The following is a 20,157-nucleotide window of genomic DNA, read 5'->3' on the forward strand; positions in this document are numbered from 1 at the left end:
GAGTGTTTTTTGGGTTGCGCCCCCCTTCGTTGAGCGAGTACCTTCCATGATATCTATTTAGTTGTGAACTGAAAGAATGGTGGCAGAAAGGTGCAGAGAGAGACTTTGTGCCTTCCAGAATAAAGGTGCAAAAATTGAGCTGTCTGGTTTTGCTTCTTCACGTCGGAAATTGACACAGCAGCGTGCAGTTTTATTTATTTTGCTGCTGCATGAGGGTTTTTATTAGTTCTTTGGATGCATTTTGTTGTTGGAGAAAAATGCGCCTCTCTTCTGCCCGCTCTTCAGAATGGCGTTGAAGCTGCTGCTGAAGGCTGGCAAAAAGCTCCATTCTGAGGCGGCTTTCTTCTTCCTTCTCCCTTCTTTCTGCCAGCCATTCTTGCCTCCGCTGTTCAAGTTTTTCTTTCTCAAGCTCTATGCGCTTGTGTTCCAATGAGAGCCTTTCTTTTTCTAAGTCGTGTTCTCTCTGGCGCCAAAGAACATCGTGATCAAGGCGCTTTTGAAAGAACTCGAGGTTGTCCTCTGGCTCTTTTCTTTTGCTGGGGCCTATGCGCAACAAAGAAAATAAATGAACAGTGAACGAACATATGCAATGTGTGGGTTTCTAAGTGGACGCAGGCCACCACCCACCGCGGGTTCGAGCTTCGCGCGAGCCAAGGCCCCCATCAGCCGTCACCACACACACACTGGGGCACCGATGCAGTGCACTCAACCTCCGCTGGGAGGAGAGCGATTCGCCGCAAAGAAATAGGCCTCCAAGTTCACAAAGGAGACGTTTATTCACATCGTCCTCTAGCTGATACACACACACTCAATAGTCACCCAGTCCCGGGGGCGCGCGAGGAGCAAGGCTCCGCTGCGCGCACGAAGCGACTCGAGTAATGCGTGCCGCTAGCACGCCGCTGCAGGAGAATGTCCCCGCGGCAGTGCTGTGATCTCCCTCTCGTGTCGACCGTTGGGCCGGTTGCGAGAGAGAGTGGGCAATCAACGCAAGGTACGCCTGTCGGAGGTCGCTGGACCCCGCTGGACAGGCTCGAGCCGCTGCAGGTCAGAGGACACGTGCGGGCGAGCTCGAGTATATGCACTGGTCCGAGCGGCAAAGGCCGGCAGGGACAAACAGTAACGTACGCACCTTACGCTGTCTCGGAGGGGTCTCTCTCTCGGCCCCGCTCGGACGGTCGCGGGATGCGCGGCCGCCAAAACGGGTCCCGGATTCCCGCCAAAAGGCGCCAATGGCAAAGGCCCTTGGGGAGCCGGGGCGGAGCTGTGGCTAAATGACAGTGATTAGTCACCCAGCCGCCTCTCCACCGCCTGAGGCGGGAGCAAGGGAAAGAGGGGAAACAACGCGGGAGGCCGGCACAGCCGCGCAAAGGCGACGGCGGAAAGCCAGGATTCCCACATCCCCCTCTCCTTAAATGCCCTCCTACCCATCGGCAAAGCACGCGGCCAAAATAAAGAAATCAATACACAAAAAAAGCTACACTTCAGTTCCAAAATAAAGAAATGAATACACACACAAAAAAACTAGCTACACTTCAGTTCCAAAATAAAGAAATGACTACACTAAAAAAAAAAACTAGCTACGCTTCAGTTCCAAAATAAAGAAATGAATACATTAAGAAACTAGCTACACTTCAGCTCCAGCCAGAACAACGTAAGAAAACAAAGGGAAAACAAGGCAAACAAACAAACACTTGCGTACGCTTCAGTAAATCAAAACAGCTTGCAGATTATATACACGGTACACAAGAAGATGTGAATAAAACTGTACAGATATGTGACAGGTGGATGTCAGCCTCAAAGTTCGATGGCGCGGCCCAGTGGGCCGGTCGGCGACTCACCGCTCGCAGACTTCAAGTTGAACGGGTTGGGAGGGCCGACGACTGATGGCGGTCTTCTTTCCGTTGATGTAGGGTGCGTTGATGACGACGGGGCCGCGGCAGAGCACTGACCTCGCGCCCTTGGACACGACATCAGGCACAAAACAGTTAGTGCACCCCCTTCACGCCGGCTTAAACGGGCGCGGATGTTCGGCGGCGTCCTGATGTGTAACCTTGGCCACAGCGAGGGGTCCTTCTCATCCTCGCGCTCACGCAGAAGCACAGCGGCACAACTCACAGGCGTCGCCTCGGCTCATGGTTACGCGCGCACACAGCCACAGCCACAAACACGCATACACCGGCACGTGCGCGGACGCTGGTCGGCGACAACGACCCCCCCCATCAGAAGCGTCCAGAGGCGCCGCGGCGAGGGTCAAAGGGTGCACTTTCCGCCCCCCATCGCCCCAAACGCCCCGCCAACTTCCCCTCCATACGGGCCGCACAAAACTCGCACCGCGACACACGGCTCCTTAACGAGCCAACCACCCACAGTCGGGTCGGAAATGAGAAAAGGCGCGCCGTGCAAACGACACCTAATCCCATCTATTCCTTCTAGAAGATAAGAGCAAGCACGAGCGGGCTGAAGTTTGCCTATGTACATCTCGGTACGTTAGAACAAAAACAGACGAGCCAGCAGGAAACGAAAGTGGCTAGAAACTGACTCAAACAAAAACAAATAAATAAACTGATAAACACACAAGACTGGAACTGAGCATACTGCAAAAACAAACAAAAAAAATAACACACCGTGCTTCGCCTAGGTAGGGCCTGACGAGAAAGCTCGCCAGCTAGCTGAGGCTGCGTGCCTTCGGTTGCGGAAAAGTCCGCAAGTCCGGCATCAATCACACCGGTGACCGTCGCCTCAGATTGTACCGGTGCTCCGTACGCTTGCGTTCCGCAGCACCAGTTGTGCCTTTGCGCTTGCCTTTGATACCAATGGGTACCGGCGCAAGCTCGTCAGACCGTGACGCGTAGGCCTTCAGGTCTGCGATGTGGGCACGGCTGGTTTTCCCCGTAAGGGGATCCTCCAGCAGGTACGCGAGTGGCGACCAGACTCTGACCACTCGGTACGGACCAAGCCACTTAGGAGCGAGCGAGGCTGAGAACCCCTTGCTCGCATCGCTAAGTACGTGGTTGCGCTTCAGGACAAGATCACCCACCTGAAAAGTCAGGCGGCGGTGCTTGCGGTCATATTGAGCCTTCTGTTGGGCTCTGGCTGCCGCCAAACTCTGCCTTGCTCTGTTGAGAGCCCGACCAAGCCGGTCCCGAAGCGTCGACGCATAAGCAGAGCAGTCTGCCCGCGTCTGCTCATCCCCGAGCTGGCTCTGCACGACGTTTGACATCGGATTCGCCAGCTCCCTCCCGAAATTGAGGAAGGCGGGAGAGAAACCAGTTGAGCGATTCTCAGCTGTTCGGATGGCGAACGCAAACTCGCTCAAATGGTCTGCCCAATCCTTTTGACACTCGGCAAAGGCCGCAAGCATTGGCTTTAGCGTTCAGTTGATTCGCTCGGTCAAATTGGACTGGGGGGGGTAGGGTGAAGTGGTGTAGTGCTCGATTCCGAGGGAATGGCACGTGTTACCGAACACCCGAGCGGTGAAATAGGAGGCATTGTTCGTGATCAGTCTTTCCGGAAAGCCGAACCGACAGAACACTTCCTGGAGTTTATCCAGCACCGCTCGTGCTGACACTTTCCGAAGGGGGTACAACTCAACCCATTTGGAAAAGTGGTCAGCGACTACCATCAGGTAAATGAACCCCTGCTTGCTCCTGGGGAAAGGCCCCATCAAATCGCAGGTGGCCATCTGCCACGGACGCACACTGTCAATTGGTTTCATCATTCCAGGCGGCTTGCCGCCCCGTGACTTCACCGCTTGACAGACATGGCAGGAACGGCAATAGCGGAAAATGTCACGCTTCATGCCGGGCCACGTCACCGATTGACTCAGTTTTGCAAAAACTTTGGAGCCACTCAGATGACCGGCCAGTGGTTCGTCATGCGAGAATCGCAAAAGTGCGCCTCTTAGACTTTTGGGGATAACCACCTTAAACGGGTCGATGGACTCGTCATCGGTGGCTATGTACTTCAGCACGAGCCCGTCATTGTCCAGCAAATATGAATCCCCGGGGTTCGCCGCGACACACGCTGGCTTCTGCCCCCCTGCGCCCGCTACAATACCAGTAGCGTCACGGCGCTCCGTCTCCCTGAGACCGTCGCTCACCTCGCGACAAAAGGGGTCATTTTGCTGGGCTTTCAGTAGCTCTTTACGGCTGAAAACGATTCCAGTCATCCCAGAGGGGAGCTTGGTCTCGTCCCCACTCAGGTTTGCAGCCAAAATTTCCGTTCGCGTCGGCAACTCCGAGGCGCTCACGAAGAGCTTTGCCTCTCGTTCGCTTTGCGAAGCGCTGCTTGCCTGGTTAGCGGAATGGGTTAACCCGTTTGCGGGCTCCCCCTCCTTGCCGCCCGGCGGCTCGTCCGCTGTTTCGCCCCCTCCGCCTACAGGCGTCAAGGCGCCGCTGGCGAGTGGGGCACGGGATAGCGCGTCAGCTACCACGTTTGTGCTCCCCTTCCGATACTGCACCGAAAAGTCGTAATGCTGTATCAGGAGAGCCCAGCGCGCCAGCCGACCCGCAGGCTCGCGGAGCCGCATCAGCCAACTGAGCGCACTGTGGTCTGTCTGCACCACGAATTGCGTTCCGTCAAGGTAGACGTCAAATTTGCGCAGTGCAAACACGATGGCGAGGCACTCCTTCTCGGTCACGGAATAATTCCTCTCCGAGGGCAGCAAGGAGCGGCTGGCAAAGGCCAGCGGTTGCAGCACGCCATCGAATTCCTGTAGGAGAACTACTCCTAAACCCAGATCGCTCGCGTCAGTCTGGACTACGAACTGTCTGGTCAGGTCAGGTAGCCTGAGCTGCGCTGTCTCGGCAATGGCACTAGACAGGAGGCGAAAGGATCGCTCTTGCTCGGGCCCCCATCGCCACGCTGCAGTCTTTCCCAAGAGCTTGGTCAAGGGTGCCAGCACGCGGCCACAGGACGGGATGAACGACCGATAAAAATTGGCCATTCCCAGAAAGCGGCGGAGGCCGCGTACGTCCTTGGGCGCGGGAAATTCGAGTATGGCTCGAAGTTTCTCCGCATCAGGCTCAATGGAGCCCTCGCCCAGCGTGAACCCTAGTAACTGAACCCGGGTCCGCGCTATTTGGGCTTTCGCAGGATTCAAAGTCATCCCAGCAGCCCGTACCCTCTCGAGCACGTCGGCAATGTGGCCTAAGTGCTCATCGAAGGTTCGTGAATAAATCACGATATCGTCCAGGTAGCATATGGCGTGGGACCATTTCGCTTCCCCCAGGACGCGGTCCATGAGCCTCTGAAAAGTCGCAGGACCATTGCAGAGACCAAAGGGCATACGAGTGAACTCAAACAGCCCTCTGTGACACGTGAACGCGGTCTTAGACGGGTCAGTGTCAGCCATCTGGACCTGTAGGTAACCTTTGGAGGCATCTAGCGTGGAAAAGTACCGCGCGCTGCCCAGGTTTGCTACGATTGAGCTGATCGTCGGGAGCGGATAGGCATCCTTGCGAGTCAGCGCATTTAGACGGCGATAATCCACACACAAACGGTGGCTGCCATCTTTCTTAGGCACCAACACCACCGGAGACGCCCAGGCGCTGGACGAGCGGCGGATAATGTCCACCGACAGCATCTCATCCAGCAACCCATCAATCACCTGCCTTTTTGCAAGGCTGACGGGTCTAGGGTTGCACTTCAAAGGAAGCGCGTCTCCAGTGTGGATCTTGTGGCTCACTAAAGTGGTACAGCCAGGTTGATCCGTGAAGAGCTCATCGTACTGACACAATAGCGCAGTCAAACGAGCCTTCTGTGTGTCATCCAATGTTACCGCACAGGCGGCCAGCGGATGTGGTGCCTGGTCGTGCCGCGCCGCTCGGTCCCAATGGGGAGGCTGAACGACGGAACGCTCGACACAAGGGCGTGGCCCTGTCCGCTGAGCGTGGCACTCTCCGAACGCCTTCACTGCGCAGGCAGATACTGACGCCGGTGGGCTGATGAACGGCTTAAGCTGGGAAAATGGTCCGTCGCGATAGCCGCCATTCGCAATGTCCACCACGATCCCGGTTTTCAGGAGAAAGTCCCGTCCGAGAATCATGGGCACACTGAGCCCTGGGAGATGGATGAAACGCGTGCGTCTCGTCCGCTCTCCCCACCTGACAGTCAGCCTCGCGGCGCCAGCCGAATGGGCTACGCCTCTCGCAAGGTTGAATGCCGTACGGCAGTCCCGCAAGCGCACAGAGTGCTTTTGCAAGTGGGACAACACCTCTTCACCGAACAAGGAAGCGCTGGCTCCCGTATCCAGTAACGCCGAAAATTCGCGGCCAGCAATGGTGACCGGAATAAACGGCGCGTGCGCATTAGCAAGGCAGCTTGCTCTGTACGCAGAGGGAATTAGCAGAGATTGGGCCGGTGGTCCCTTTACGACCGACCCCCGCCGCCGTTTCCCTGCCTCGCAGGAGGCCTGGCTACGGTGCATTCTCTTGCTAAGTGGCCCCTCTCTTGGCAGCGGAAGCAGCGCACACCGCCGCGAGCTTGGTCGCGGGACAATGGCGCCTCTCCCTGCCTGGGTCCGCCCGCTGCACGACCAAAGGGTCGGCCGAGTCGGGTTTCCCCCTCCGCTGTGCGTTGGAGCGCTTGGCGCCCTTCAGCACGCGCTTCAGAAAACGGTGCAGCGCAGGCTGCCCGTCTCCCGTACGAGTAGGGATCGAGAGCTCTGTCGCTCAACTCCCATGCCTCGTTTTGCCCGCTAACAGCTGCAAAGGCAGGTTGTGCGGGTGGTCGCCGGTTGGGTAAGGGCAAGGCCCCTCTCCATGCACAACGTGGCTCAAGGGCCTCGCTTGCCGGCGGTGGCGGACGATAGGCGCGCGCGGCGAGAATGTCGCCTTGAATGCGCTTTGCCTCGGCGGCCAGCTCCTCCAAATCTCGGAATCGGCCGCCGCGCAAGTAATCCGAAAAGGTCGGATGTGCCTGCCTGATCGTCCTTTCGACACGCTCCTCGTTCGAGGCTCTGGGCTCGGTGATTGAGAAAAGGTCTTCCATCGCACGAACATACTCTTGCAGCGACTCATCCGGAGCCTGAGTACGGAGCTCCAGCTCTCGCCGCATCCTACGCTCGTAGTCAGCGGGCAGGAATTCGCGCAGGAATGCTGCACGGAACTCCTCGAGAGTCGCTGCCCGGTGGCCGGAAAGCCGATGCCACCGAGCTGCCGTGTCAGTCAGCGCTGCGGGGATGATGTGTGGAAGCACCACCTGCTCAGTAAGACCCATAGTTCTCTGATAATGGGTGAGGGACTCAAGGAAATCCCGGGCACTGAGTAGGTCATCATACCCGCGGTATGTTGGCATGGGCAACTTGACCGCGGGGTGAGACAACTTCGGCGTGGCCAAAAGCGTCCCAACAGCCCCTGACAGCGACTGGATCATCTGGGCAGCACTGACTAGCAGCGCCTGCGCTCCGGCCTCAGTGGAGGCTTGGGCGGGCTGCACGAACGAGGGAGGCAAGGCCCTTAGTTCGATGAGCGGCGCGGTTTCCGCAGGGAACCGGGCCAGCGCCTCGCCGTTCCCAGAGCAGGATTGACTGCTCGCGGGGCACGGCTGCTGCTGTTCGAAACTGCCGGTTGCGGCAGCGTGTCACGAACTGCTTTCGCACTGGGCGGAAAGCGTGCACAGCTGAGGCATGTGACCAGCGGATGCACCGCAGGGTGCTTCCGATACAGCTCCGATGGGAGCCGCGTGGTCGACATTTTGGGTTGTGTCGCCGTAAACCCCAATGGGGGCCGCGGCCAACCACGGTGTATGGCTATTCGAAGGAACAGCAGCCAGCGGATCAAACGACGCTACAACTCCGTAGGGAGCCGACATGTAGCTGCTGAGTGCCCCGCTGGGGGTAGACATGGTGCGCAAGCGTGATCGGCAAGGCGACCTGCTCGGCTAATATGTCATCAAAGGCGTAAGCGCCAATGACTTAGCACGTTGGGCGCCAGTTGTGGGTTTCTAAGTGGACACAGGCCACCACCCACCGCGGGTTCGAGCTTCGCGCGAGCGAAGGCCCCCATCAGCCGTCACCACACACACACTGGGGCACCGATGCAGTGCACTCAACCTCCGCTGGGAGGAGAGCGATTCGCCGCAAAGAAATAGGCCTCCAAGTTCACAAAGGAGACGTTTATTCACATCGTCCTCTAGCTGATACACACACACTCAATAGTCACCCCGTCCCGGGGGCGCGCGAGGAGCAAGGCTCCGCTGCGCGCACGAAGCGACTCGAGTAATGCGTGCCGCTAGCACGCCGCTGCAGGAGAATGTCCCCGCGGCAGTGCTGTGATCTCCCTCTCGTGTCGACCGTTGGGCCGGTTGCGAGAGAGAGTGGGCAATCAACGCAAGGTACGCCTGTCGGAGGTCGCTGGACCCCGCTGGACAGGCTCGAGCCGCTGCAGGTCAGAGGACACGTGCGGGCGAGCTCGAGTATATGTACTGGTCCGAGCGGCAAAGGCCGGCAGGGACAAACAGTAACGTACGCACCTTACGCTGTCTCGGAGGGGTCTCTCTCTCGGCCCCGCTCGGACGGTCGCGGGATGCGCGGCCGCCAAAACGGGTCCCGGATTCCCGCCAAAAGGCGCCAATGGCAAAGGCGCTTGGGGAGCCGGGGCGGAGCTGTGGCTAAATGACAGTGATTAGTCACCCAGCCGCCTCTCCACCGCCTGAGGCGGGAGCAAGGGAAAGAGGGGAAACAACGCGGGAGGCCGGCAGAGCCGCGCAAAGGCGACGGCGGAAAGCCAGGATTCCCACAAATGGCAACAAAAAATGTTGTGCAGCACACTTAAATTCTGATGCACTTCTTTGTATTCATGTTAGGTGGAGTATGCTGTTATGACACATATTGTCGTCACCAAAACTGCGCAGTATCCAATTCGACATCGAGCCACCAGGCACTGATGATGTGAGGAACGAACATGCACACAGCATGGTGCTTGAGTAACAAAATTCAATGTTTCCCTTCTTTGCTGACAGCATAACACATTAATAATGAGCAACAAAGTATAAATTGTAGTGCCATGCAACGACGCATGTAACAGTTGCGCACAAATACAACTTTTCTTTCCTACAAGGACCACCTTTTTGACAAAACTATTTTAAGCTCGTCCCTGGACCTGGAAATTCGAGTGTGACGCATTGCACATGCAGTGTTAGTCAAATGTGATAGTTTTTTCAACTGCAGGGGTGAAGTTGCACGCCACTCTTCGAACTGCATTGATGCTTGCGCATTGAATGTTTGTGGAACTGTAGACATTGCTAGTTCCCACAAAAGTGTTCTTTCAAGTGTACACATACACAACATAGCTACCTTTATAATCGCAAAGAAGCTGTACTGCTTGGTGACTGAACTTCAAGACTTACCTCGCCTTCCTTGCCGAGCAGGGTCTGCTGCAGCTGTGGCACCTTGTGTAGTACTCATTGCTGCAGACATGTTGTTCTGCCCTTGTGTGCGGTTCATGACCTGGTCACTGGATGGGCCTTCGCCGTTTAAGCAGACACCAGTGGTAGCCATTGTGCTGTTGGCAATCTCGGCAATGTGATCATCATCGAGGTTTTCATTGCCTTCGTCTGCATAAAATATTTCTTCAATAACCTCGCTCACATTTTGTGATGTTCCTTGCTGCCCTAAAACAAAAAAAAAATATTTCAGAGACTGTAAGTACAATGCGACAGGCATTAAGGTATTACTTGTCCACTTCAAGAGGAATAAGCACTGGTGCTTGTATACAACAAGAAGGCACAAGAGAAATTGCATCATTCTCTTGTTCATAATGTTATATACGCGTTATCATTTCTTCATGCTAAAGGGTGCACGTGTGGTGCAGACTCATGCAGGAAAATTCACAAATACCTGGACATCGATACAGGTAAACTGGATTTAATTTCTGCTAGAGTTTACAATCCAATTTACCCATTGACAAAAGAGAGCTCTTCCTTGTGCTCTAAAATGCTGACCTGGCACTACAATTTGCCTCTTCGAGATGACGTCGGGTTCAATTGAAACAGGAGAAATCTTCAAGTAAAACAGCCCGGTGCAGCTCGTGTTTAATAGTGGCAGTGCTTACATTTACATTCGCACTATATTTGCTGAGAGCAATGTTACTAGTACCTCAGGCAGGAAAGAAGTATTCGCAAGCACACTGGCTTTGCTGCCACTCTGAACTGGTGAAGCATACTTTGCAGCAGTGCATGAATGCCAAGCAAACAATTTCTAGAGTCCCACAAAGAAAGTGTGGGGTTAGCACAGACATAGTTCCAAGTCATTCCGTTCAGAGGACACTCACACGAGCTCTGCATCTGTGGAGGCAGCACAGGGCCTTCTTGGTCCGGTGTGTGAATGGCTGCGGCTCCATCCCTGGACGCGCACGCCCGCGCTTTCGCCGACGGCACTCCGGACCGCGCCTGGGGGCGGCAGAAGGCGACCTTGTTTGTCGCCGCTTTCTTTATCACATGACCAAATTCTTTGGCCATGTCATGTACATCCTGCAGAAGGTGACATTTCTCGTCATACTCTTCTTCAGTTCCGGACCTGTGATAGCACAATGAGGTATTAAAGCATTGCGAGTTGGAATTACGAGCAACACAGCAAGCATGAAATTAATCGCAACCGCCTCGGGTAGTGATCGTAAAAGCAAACGAAAAAAAAAACAGCTTAGATGTTACTTACTTTGCAAGGTTGGCCCTGTCGTTTCGCTCGAACTGTGCTAGCAGCAGGTCCACCCGGTCGCGTATAGCCCTTTTCGACACATTTTTCCCAGTTCCCTGGGAAATTAATGCGGCTACTTGATCCCATCTCCTGGGATCCTCAAATGGGTTTGTAGCGTAAACTTCTCTCAATATATTTATATCGTCCTCTATCGTAAAGCGGACGCGCACGTGGGCAGCTGCTGCTTTTTCCGATGCCATTCCGCCTCGTGTTCAAAGGAGCACTGTTTGTTTTGACAGAACAGGCACATGTTTATGCACGTGGATGGGCACGCTTTTGTTCGTAGCGCCGCACCGGTTCAAAACTTAAGCAACTACTGAAGGTAAATGAAAGACTTATATTTATTGCTAATTCAAATCGTTATTTGTAATAAACTGTAAAGCTATTTATTAACAAAAGGTAATTGCCTCCTGCTGACGAACTACTGAGGCGGAAAACCCTGTTCGAATGTCCCGCCAAGTCATCTCCATGGCGACCAAACACTGCGTACTCGCTAAGCCTAGCAGCTCTGTAAACACGGAAGCAATCTGAAAATTTAGAGCACTTCATCGCTAAAATTTTGTGGTGCGGGCATCTTCAGACAAAGCGAAAGCTTCGTGCGCCTTTCGTTTGCCGTGAACTTAATACACAGAGTAGCGGCGACAACGAATCGGTGGTGTAGTGAGAGGCCCCGCTTCGACGGGCGCCGCCATGTTGCCTGAACGTAGAGCAGCGTTGGGGCGCACGCTATTTTGGCGAAATAGCGTTCCCCGCTAACGTTAACCCAAGACGCAGGGCGGGGCTTGCGTTCTGCGCATGCGCACTTCGACGCCCCAAACTTCTTGGGGCCCCCAAAGCTTGGGGCCCCCTATTCTAAAACTCTCTAATATGCAGAGCAAAGAAGCGGTCTAGCGGTTCGCCAATTACACTCGGCATAGGCCAATCCCTGCCTGTTGCATCGGATGAAAGCACTGTAACACTGTGCGATACTCCTACTTTTGAGAAATGCGCTTCATCCCAATATATATACCTACATATATACTCTAGGCTTGGCGCTGAAGGGGAGGAAGAACTGCGACTTCTGGTCGCCCAGGCGGTCGACATGCTCGGCCTGTAAATTATGGCCGAATAAAGGTCTTGTACTACTACTACCTCTACTGTATACTCCACGACCCTTCGCTTTCATGTTTTGTTTACATTGAAAGTAAAAAGGGTCCAAATCGGAAAGTTCAAAATCAAGAAAGAATAGGCCTCTTTAGCAAAGGGGAGTTTTGGGCCAGTTGGGCGCTCGTCCTGTGTCCCTCTCTTGTCTTCGTTTGTCTCGCGCTAAGCCAACCTGCAAATCAATAGGATTGGATTGGATTATGGGGTTTAACGTCCCAAAGCGACTAAGGCTATGAGAGACGCCGTAGTGGAGGGCTCCGGAAATTTCGACCACCTGGGGTTCTTTAACGTGCACTGACATCGCACAGTACACGGGCCTCTAGAATTTCTCCTCCAAAGAAATTCTAGCCGCCGCGGTCGGGATCGAACCCGCGTCTTTTGGGTCAGCAGCCGAGCACCATACCCACTGAGCCACCGCGGCGGCGCAAATCAATAGGGTTCTTGCATTGAATTCTTACGTTATTCTGATGCCATGAGAATTTTACTCGAATTTTTTGAGACATAGTACCATCAAAATGTACGGATATATGAGGTAAGCGCCCGAGGGAACGTGGAATCAGTTTATGTTTTGAAGGTAATCACTTTTCTCGAGATTAAGCAAAAACAATCGATGTTATTACTGGCGGGAAAACCTGAATATAAATGGCGGACGACATACTACTGAGCTCAGTGTTTAGTGAAACGTTTTTCACTACGTTCGCTGTATGGAACAAAAAAAAGAAAGAAACATTTGTTACTGAAGGATGCTATATTCGACTGAAGCAATGATATCGCTCCTAGGTGCAGCACACTCTCAGAAAAAGCTATGAGTTTCGCTGTCGACACAGTTGTATACCAAGTGCCTGAAAGCGCTATGCGCGCATCAAGTTAATATTCACATTCAGCTTCACAATCTAGAAATATGAAAAACAAAACTTTCCAGTTATCGCTTGCGTGCTGAGGCAGCTCGTACACGGTGCGAACCATGAAATCGTGATTGCGTTGACTAGCTGCGTCTCTGCGAACTCGTAATTTTAGAATCCCGCGATGGAGTACTCATTCGAAGTTACTGCGGCTGTGAATAACAGACATATTAATTCACTTAATGCATTTTTCTGTACTGATTCCCTTCGAGGAATAATTAGGGGGACACTTAGGTTATGCCCTAAGAGTATCACCCGATAGCCGTAATGGACGCCTTCAGTGGCATGGGTCCTGCTTGTATATGTAATGTATTTGTATTTGTAATGTTCTTTGTTTTTTAAGGATGAATATCTTGTGTAAGTTAGTATGTTTTGTTGTTGCCCACACTAATGAACTGTAATTTTATTTTTTTTGTTTATTTTATTTTTATTTTTAATCATTATTTCTATACAAAAAGGCATCCACGAAGTCCTTTAACAAAGTCGAATGAACGTTCCTCAGTGATAGAAGTGTGTAGCGCGCCCGCCTCACGACCCAAGAGGCAACGGTTCGAGTCCCGCCTCGAGCATCGTTATTTTCTGCGCGATTTCTTTTCTTTCCTCGGAGGAGTTACATAATGGAGGCGGAATGATGTTCGCGACCATGTATACCAATGAGGAATTGTGTATTCACGTCATCATTGTTGGACTGTGTGGTGAGTGTGGGATATTTGAATTACCCGCGCGAGGTCACGTGGCGGTGACTTCACACTACTTTTGACCACTCCCGATTTTCGCGACACGCCAACGGTAACGACGACGCCTGGTTCTCCGCTGATCGGGACCATTCACGCGCGTTATAATGCGCGCTCGAGAAATTAGTTTTCTGTTCCTGCTCGTATAAAATAGATATTGCTGCCCCGCAGAGCCAACGGCGAAGAATGACGGCCTGTGGGGTGATTTGGTGCATGACTGAAAACATTGCGGCGCCACGCCGACAACACAATAAAGAAAAGGACAACACATGCGCACACTACCAACTGTTTTTGGAAGAACAGGGGCATATTTATGACCCTCACTCACCATTTAACAGCGCTATATCGCTCTCAACCCAGCAAGTGACAAGTAATCTGGAAATGACTAGGCTAAATACAAATCGCAAAACGCTTCTTCTACCCTGTGCACTTAAAGCACTATAGCTTATTGCAAAGATTAGAAAAATAAACGAGACAAATCTCAGCAATAGCAGTGTCAGTCACCCGCAGCAAAAACAGTCAGTACCTTAAACGTAAAAGCAAAACAAAAACGATTTAAAATAATAAACAAAGTAAAATGACAATAAAAGCACCACAACAACGACACCCAGGTTTGGGCGTCGCACGCCAGCGAAAGAAGGGAGAATAATTTGCGGTGCAGGTCTTTATAAAAACGTTTCCAGACAGCAAACTTCATTTCTTCGATGAGCTATACAGGCCTGTCACTAATACACGTGCGACCCTTATTTTTAATCCTAAAGGCTTTAATAATTTCACGTGCCACCTGATCGCCAGTTCTGCTTAGAATCCTAATACTTCTAAGCACTCTCTCACACTCTCAGTCTATACAGCGGGGAGGCCAATTAAACCCCCCCCCCCCCCTTGCTATAGCGATTTCCCATGCTTCCCTGCCCTGTCAATGATGCAAAGTCCCGTCTGGCCTATGTAGACGCTTCCACATGTCAGTGGGATTTCATGCACCACGCTGACGGCCCAGGAAACAACAGATTTGTCATGCCTCTTATCGCAGTCGGGTTTCTTCTTTTGCCCGATCTGTGAGTACAACCCACTCAGCTTTCTGGGTGCGGAGAACACGACAGGTACAGTGTTTGTCAAATGTATAAAGCCAAAGGGGTCGGCTTCTGAGCTCCGAAGTGCGGCACCTCTTGCATACTCAGGGACCCTAATCTCACGAAGGCGGGTAGAGCTTAAGTCCACATGCTTCCCAAGCTTAGGACTATCAAATGTGCTCAAAAGCTCCGCTGCACGATTTGAAAGCAAACCCCTTGGGCTGTATATTGTTGACAAATTCTGTACGTCGTAGCGGCTTGCCACGTTTTTAAAGCTGTGAACCACTCGGTGTATGTGGGGGAGCAGTTGTGGTCGCCTAGTTTGCAGCTTGCTATCAGGGTTCTTCTTTCCTTTCATTTTTTGAAGGAGGGCATTACGAAGGCTGCATTACTGATAACTTTCGCCGCATGAACAGTGTCCGCGAGGCGAGGAACGAGAGGCAGCTGGTATTGGGGGCGTTGTCGCCTTGACGACCGGCAAGAAAAAAAAAGGGGGGGGGGGGGGGGGGGGAGAGCAAGCAAAAAGCGATAAGAGCGCGCATTCCGAGGGGCGGAAAAAGTCAGATCGTGCACACCGCCGAGCTGAGAGTGGACGCCTGGAGTGATGCCTCCTGAAATCTGGGAGTACACTGTGGTAGGCTTCTCCGTGGAGCTCGACTGGAAGCCCCTACGCTTCGTGAAACCCATTCCGTCACACAGAGTATGCGGCGTCTGTGGACTAGTTCGGAAGGGAACCGCGTTTCTTCCGTGCTCACACACTCTGTGCGAGTCCTGCTACGAGCAGTGCGCCCAGGACAACGCCATTGTGTGTCCGCTGGACGGCCATCGATGTGACGAGGATCACGTCGATCTGAACGAGTTCCCCGTCGAGGAGCTGCTGAAAAGAAAGGTAAGGGCGAAAGAAGGAATGACTCTGTCTTTTGTGCAACTGTTCTGCGAATGCAGACCCTTGTTATAGAGGGCCTTTAATGAGCCCTGTGAGACGCTGGTGTCATTTTCTAGAGGCTTAGGCATATCATGCATGAAGTTTGATTTTTATCGTGGTTTCTTCTTCACGGCTCGAAAGCTACGCATTCCTTAGAAGGACAAGGTAAGCTGTTGGGCGAGGAGGAAGGAAGAAGGAAGCGACAAATTCCCGTAAGTTAGAGGTGCGCGTTCATGGAGCGCTTTAAACCTGATTAAAAGTGAGGCTACATGCAAAGCAGATGCGTTCGAACGTAAAAGGCGTAACTAACGCGGTAGGGTACCACAACGCTAAATGCAGAGGTCGTGGGTTCGGAATGCACTGGCGGCATGTGGTTGTCGATACATTTCCTTTCTGTTGAATTATGTGATCTGTTATTGACCAACAGTGATTGACACCATTACTGAAAAAAATTGCCCTGATATTATGCGCTCTCAGTAATGCTTTTAACTGACGCAGCTGATGTTGGGAGAAATCTCGAGCGTGAACGCCTCGCACAATGCGTCTTTGAACCTCTCCGCCGGCATGTATGGTAGAAAAATTTAGCAAGTAACCATCGTTAAAATGTCTTTGTGGCAACTTAACTCTCAGCAATGAGAGGCCAGCCCTTGGCTTCAACGGAAGCTCGTACAGAACGGTCTTGCCTTCGTAGGTGGGGCGTTTGTGGCTAGGCGGCGCATGTTGTGGCGACATCTTGGCGCGCAGGTCGCGTGAGCGGCACTGGTCACGTGATGGGCTTCAACGCTGACGCCAATCGCGCTAGAAGTGAACCGCGAACAGTGGAGCTGTAAAATGTACCCCCTTCTGCTCATACCGATTTCAAAGACTGTTTTGCATCTTTCGCATCAATTGTAATGCCGGTTCTTTTTCGACTGTCTAAATCGAAAATCACGAACGTTGCGATAATCACTCGGCTTTCGCCAAAACGCTTTGTTTCCAAAAGCCTGAACGTAAGTTACAAAAATAGTGCAGCAGAATTCTGTGTTTGTCTCGATCTTAGCTTTGTAAAAGTGCTGTGCGCTTTATCACTTGCAGGTCCAATGCTGGAATAAGGAACGTAACTGCGGGGAGGTACTGCCTGCATCCAAGATCGTCCAGCACTTCCATCGAGAATGCGGATACCATTCCATCTGCTGCCCCAAATGCTCGGCCGTTGTTCTTTGCAGCGACGTCTGCAGGCATTTTAGATCGGACTGCTGCAGCACTGCTACGCCTGCTGCACCCGAGTGCGCAGGGGAGGCCAGCGGCAGAAACGCTGCGGCGCTTCTGGCATCGTTCAAGCAGAGCTTAGAAGGACGGGCAGACGAAATGAAAGCACTTCTTGAGCGTCTTCTCGTCGGAAGCGGCGCCAATAGTGACCGGCTCAGTGAAGTTGTTCACGGCGTGAACAACTGCCAAGAAGCACTGAGTGAACTGCGGAGTGGTATTAACGCTCTGAATGACACCATGGGACGAGAAGTGATCCAAGGAAGGACAGAACAAAGAGAGACTCAGAAGAAATGCTTGGATGAAATAACAGCGTTTAGGAAGGATATCAAAGAACGTTTGGTTGCTAACAGCGAGGGTATGCCAATTCTTTTCAACGGTCTGGATAGACTGGAGAAAGCATTGATAGGCGAGTCGGAAAAAGCGTCAAGGGAGATCCTTGAAAAGGTTTCCCAGGTTTTAGGTTGCATAAAGGAGGTCAAGGAAGGCATGACCGAAAGAAAGAACACAGCAGACTGCAGCGACGGAGTGCTGGGACATAGTGAAAGGCAGGTGAGGCGCTGCGAGTTTTTCGTGAAAAACTTCCAATCCCTCCGAGAAAAAGCTTTTAAGGATGGGTGGTCCCAGTACAAAGCAGATAAAGTATACCTATGCGGCTATTATATGTCACCTGGATTGCTACTCACTAAAAATGAAGGGCGAAAACTGTCACTCCATGCTTGGTTCTGTTTGTTCAGTGGTGCCATGGACGACGCTCTTCAGTGGCCGTTCAAGCAAACAATAAAGCTGGACGTTGTGCACCCAAATGGAAGGGAGGAACGTGAGCTCAGAGATTACTTTTCTGGTATTCATCTTGCTTGTAAAAAGCCGGTGGAGTCAGGCAATTCTTCGGGACTTTGTACCGCAAACACCCTTGACCTCGATGTTGTGATCAATGACGGCTACGTGAAAGATGACCATATAAGGGTGAAGTTCGAGGTGCTGCCCTGATTAGCTCCGAACGAGAACAGGGGGGAAATACAGCTTCGTCGCATTTAAGCACCTGTACCTAGTAGCACTTTTTTGTTAAGCTCCAGATTTCACAGCGTGACCAATAAAGAATGTTTCTCGGTCATTGCTCCTTCTGACGTGCGCTTTCAATACATCCTTTGATGGCACGTGCCAGTTTTGTGGGGAGGTGGCTGACACCTTCCACATGGCTTGGGCGTGTCAATCAAACCCATCTATCGCCCCCAACCCCAACCCCACCAGCGAGGTCTGGGAGGCGGCCCTGCTCGGCTGTCAGGACCTAAAGACACAAAAGGCCTTGGTTCACCGGACGCGGGCGGCGTTGCTTGCCAATGGGGCCCCGAAATAGGGGCTCCACCTAGTAATGTGAGGAGAAAGGACCAGTAGGGTCCTACCCCAATCACTTTACTGTGTAAATTTAATACATGATAAATGTTTTTCACCACCACCACCTGTGCCCGTGTTTATTGCCTAGAACTGAAATATATATAAAATATCACTGTTGTAGGTTCTGTGACGCGTACGTTAAATCTAAAAATTATATAAATCAGTTATTTTATTGATGTTAGGACTGTTTGAAGTGTGTAAAACTAAGGATAAGACAAGGTTGCATCTCGGACTGCACAGGGGCACTGCCTCCCAGACAAACAGTGCCTACCTCGCGTTCGGGATCGCACCGTCTCGTAACCAAACACATATATATGTACCTCGTGGGTGCAGCTTGGTTAGCATTGTCCGAGTGGATGTGAGCTATAAGCAAGTGGTCTCTGTTGTGCCCCGTTCGATTTGTCTGGCACCGACAGTATGCTAATTTATGCGGGTCGCGGGAGAGGATCGGTTTCGTTTGAGGGGGCTTAGCGTTCCAAAGATGAGGGACGCCGCAGTGAAGGGCTCCGGAACTTTCGACCTCCTGGGGTTCTTTAACGTGCGCTGACATCGCACAGAACATGGGCCTCTAGAACTTGGTATCCGCCAAAATTCGACTGCCGTGGCCTGGATCGAACCCGCATCTTTCCGGTCAGCAGCCGAACCCGATAACCACTGAGCCACCGCGGCGGCTTGGAGAGGGTCGGTTTCTCGCATGCTGTTGTGTCTCGTGATGACCTCGGCTTGTGGCGTGAAAAGCATACTGGGTGTTTTTTTAACCGTTTACAGATTAAAACAAAAGGCGCTGATAGTGTCGTGAATGCCGCCTTCACGGAACGTGTATTCGGCTCGGCCGAAACAAGACAAGACAAAGTGGTCAAATACATTTAATTAGCCAAATTTTGCTAATTATCTTTTTAACCTTTCACTTTACGCTGCATATTGCAATCGCAATATTGAAGGCTGCAAAGATTCAAAGTGGAACAGATATTGATATTCGCGATTGAATTTTCAGCCTTTTCGTATCCGATTCGGGAATTGAACGCTCAGAGTGCGTCGCAAATCGCGCCCATGATATTACATAAGAGATTGACGAAATGATGACGACAACCGGCAGCACAAAGGCTATCGCTGCGACTGCGGCAGACAGGCGCTCGAGAAGAGCGCATAGTCACTGCCTCCGCGAGCAGCACGCGCTCTTTTTTCGTCATTGGCATTGAAGTGAGATTCACGCTACCTATTCTCAGCGGCTTCGAAAAAGCAGCCTGATGATAATGTGCTAGATTTTCCTTTCCGCTCTGGCTCGCTGGCTTATCGGCTTGCGATTTATTATTTTTCACCGAAATCTTCACTGGTCCGCTGCCGGCTGTAGATTCTGTTAACAGAACGATCAAGGCTGCAGCAATAGCTGGGACACCCTGTATATATGAACTCTGAATGCGCGTTGGAATGGCAGGGCAGTTGCAACCGCGATTCTCGTTGAGCGAGAAGGTGCAGATCGTTTTCGCCTGCGCTCTAAAACGAATGGCAACGCTCGCCTCGCCTCAAGACTCCACGCCTTCGAGAATCCTGGGCGCCCGGTTTCGTCCCATGCGATGTTCGCTAAAATGCACGAACTGTTCCGGACCACAGGATCTGTGCTTCATTCACGGAAGGCAAAGGGAGTTATCCTGACTGAAGAATCCGGGAATAATGTTCTCACCTACGATCGTGCATACCCCGAAGCCAGCATCCGTCAAATCGTGGGGGCCGTTGCATCCACCCGCTATTCAGTCTGGAGGGCGGTCAAGAAGCACATTTTTTATCCTTATCACGTTTGCTAACATAATGACGGACGCTCAAAACAGAAGCCGTAAACGGAGTGCGGCCCTCTTGTGACAGGTGGACAAGGTGAAGAGGCTCCAGCTACGCAAGAACATCGCCTGGATGCTCTTCGACACGCACCTCTCTGACGTCACCTGGAACTGCACGGCGCCCGACGAGCGAGAGAAGCGGCTCAGAAGGAGAACTGCACATGCGTTGGCAGCGAGTAGCGTAGCAATCAGCACGCTCGGCTGTGGAACTGAAGGAT

At 52.3% G+C, this 20,157-nt stretch overlaps 1 protein-coding gene across 1 annotated transcript; it reads left to right on the forward strand.

Moving 5' to 3' along the window:
• The first annotated feature begins 15,101 nt into the window (after window positions 1–15,101).
• LOC149331636 (TNF receptor-associated factor 3-like) lies at window positions 15,102–17,826 on the forward strand. The gene is made up of 2 exons (XM_089555532.1): window positions 15,102–15,431; window positions 16,542–17,826. The coding sequence occupies exons 1-2, from the start codon at window positions 15,147–15,149 to the stop codon at window positions 17,700–17,702; spliced, it is 1,446 nt and encodes a 481-aa protein (XP_089411658.1). The 5' UTR covers window positions 15,102–15,146; the 3' UTR covers window positions 17,703–17,826.
• Window positions 17,827–20,157: the final 2,331 nt, after the last annotated feature.

The sequence above is a fragment of the Amblyomma mixtum genome, chromosome 8 (assembly GCF_055824585.1).
Source record: "Amblyomma mixtum isolate Tamu chromosome 8, ASM5582458v1, whole genome shotgun sequence".
In the NCBI taxonomy this organism is placed as follows: domain Eukaryota; kingdom Metazoa; phylum Arthropoda; class Arachnida; order Ixodida; family Ixodidae; genus Amblyomma; species Amblyomma mixtum.

Excerpts from the sequence above, each read along its gene's own strand:
- LOC149331636 (XM_089555532.1), top strand. The coding sequence starts at position 15,147 with ATGCCTCCTGAAATCTGGGAGTACACTGTGGTAGGCTTCTCCGTGGAG. Across the intron at positions 15,432-16,541 it reads AGGAGCTGCTGAAAAGAAAG|GTCCAATGCTGGAATAAGGA; the intron begins GTAAGGGCGAAA and ends TATCACTTGCAG.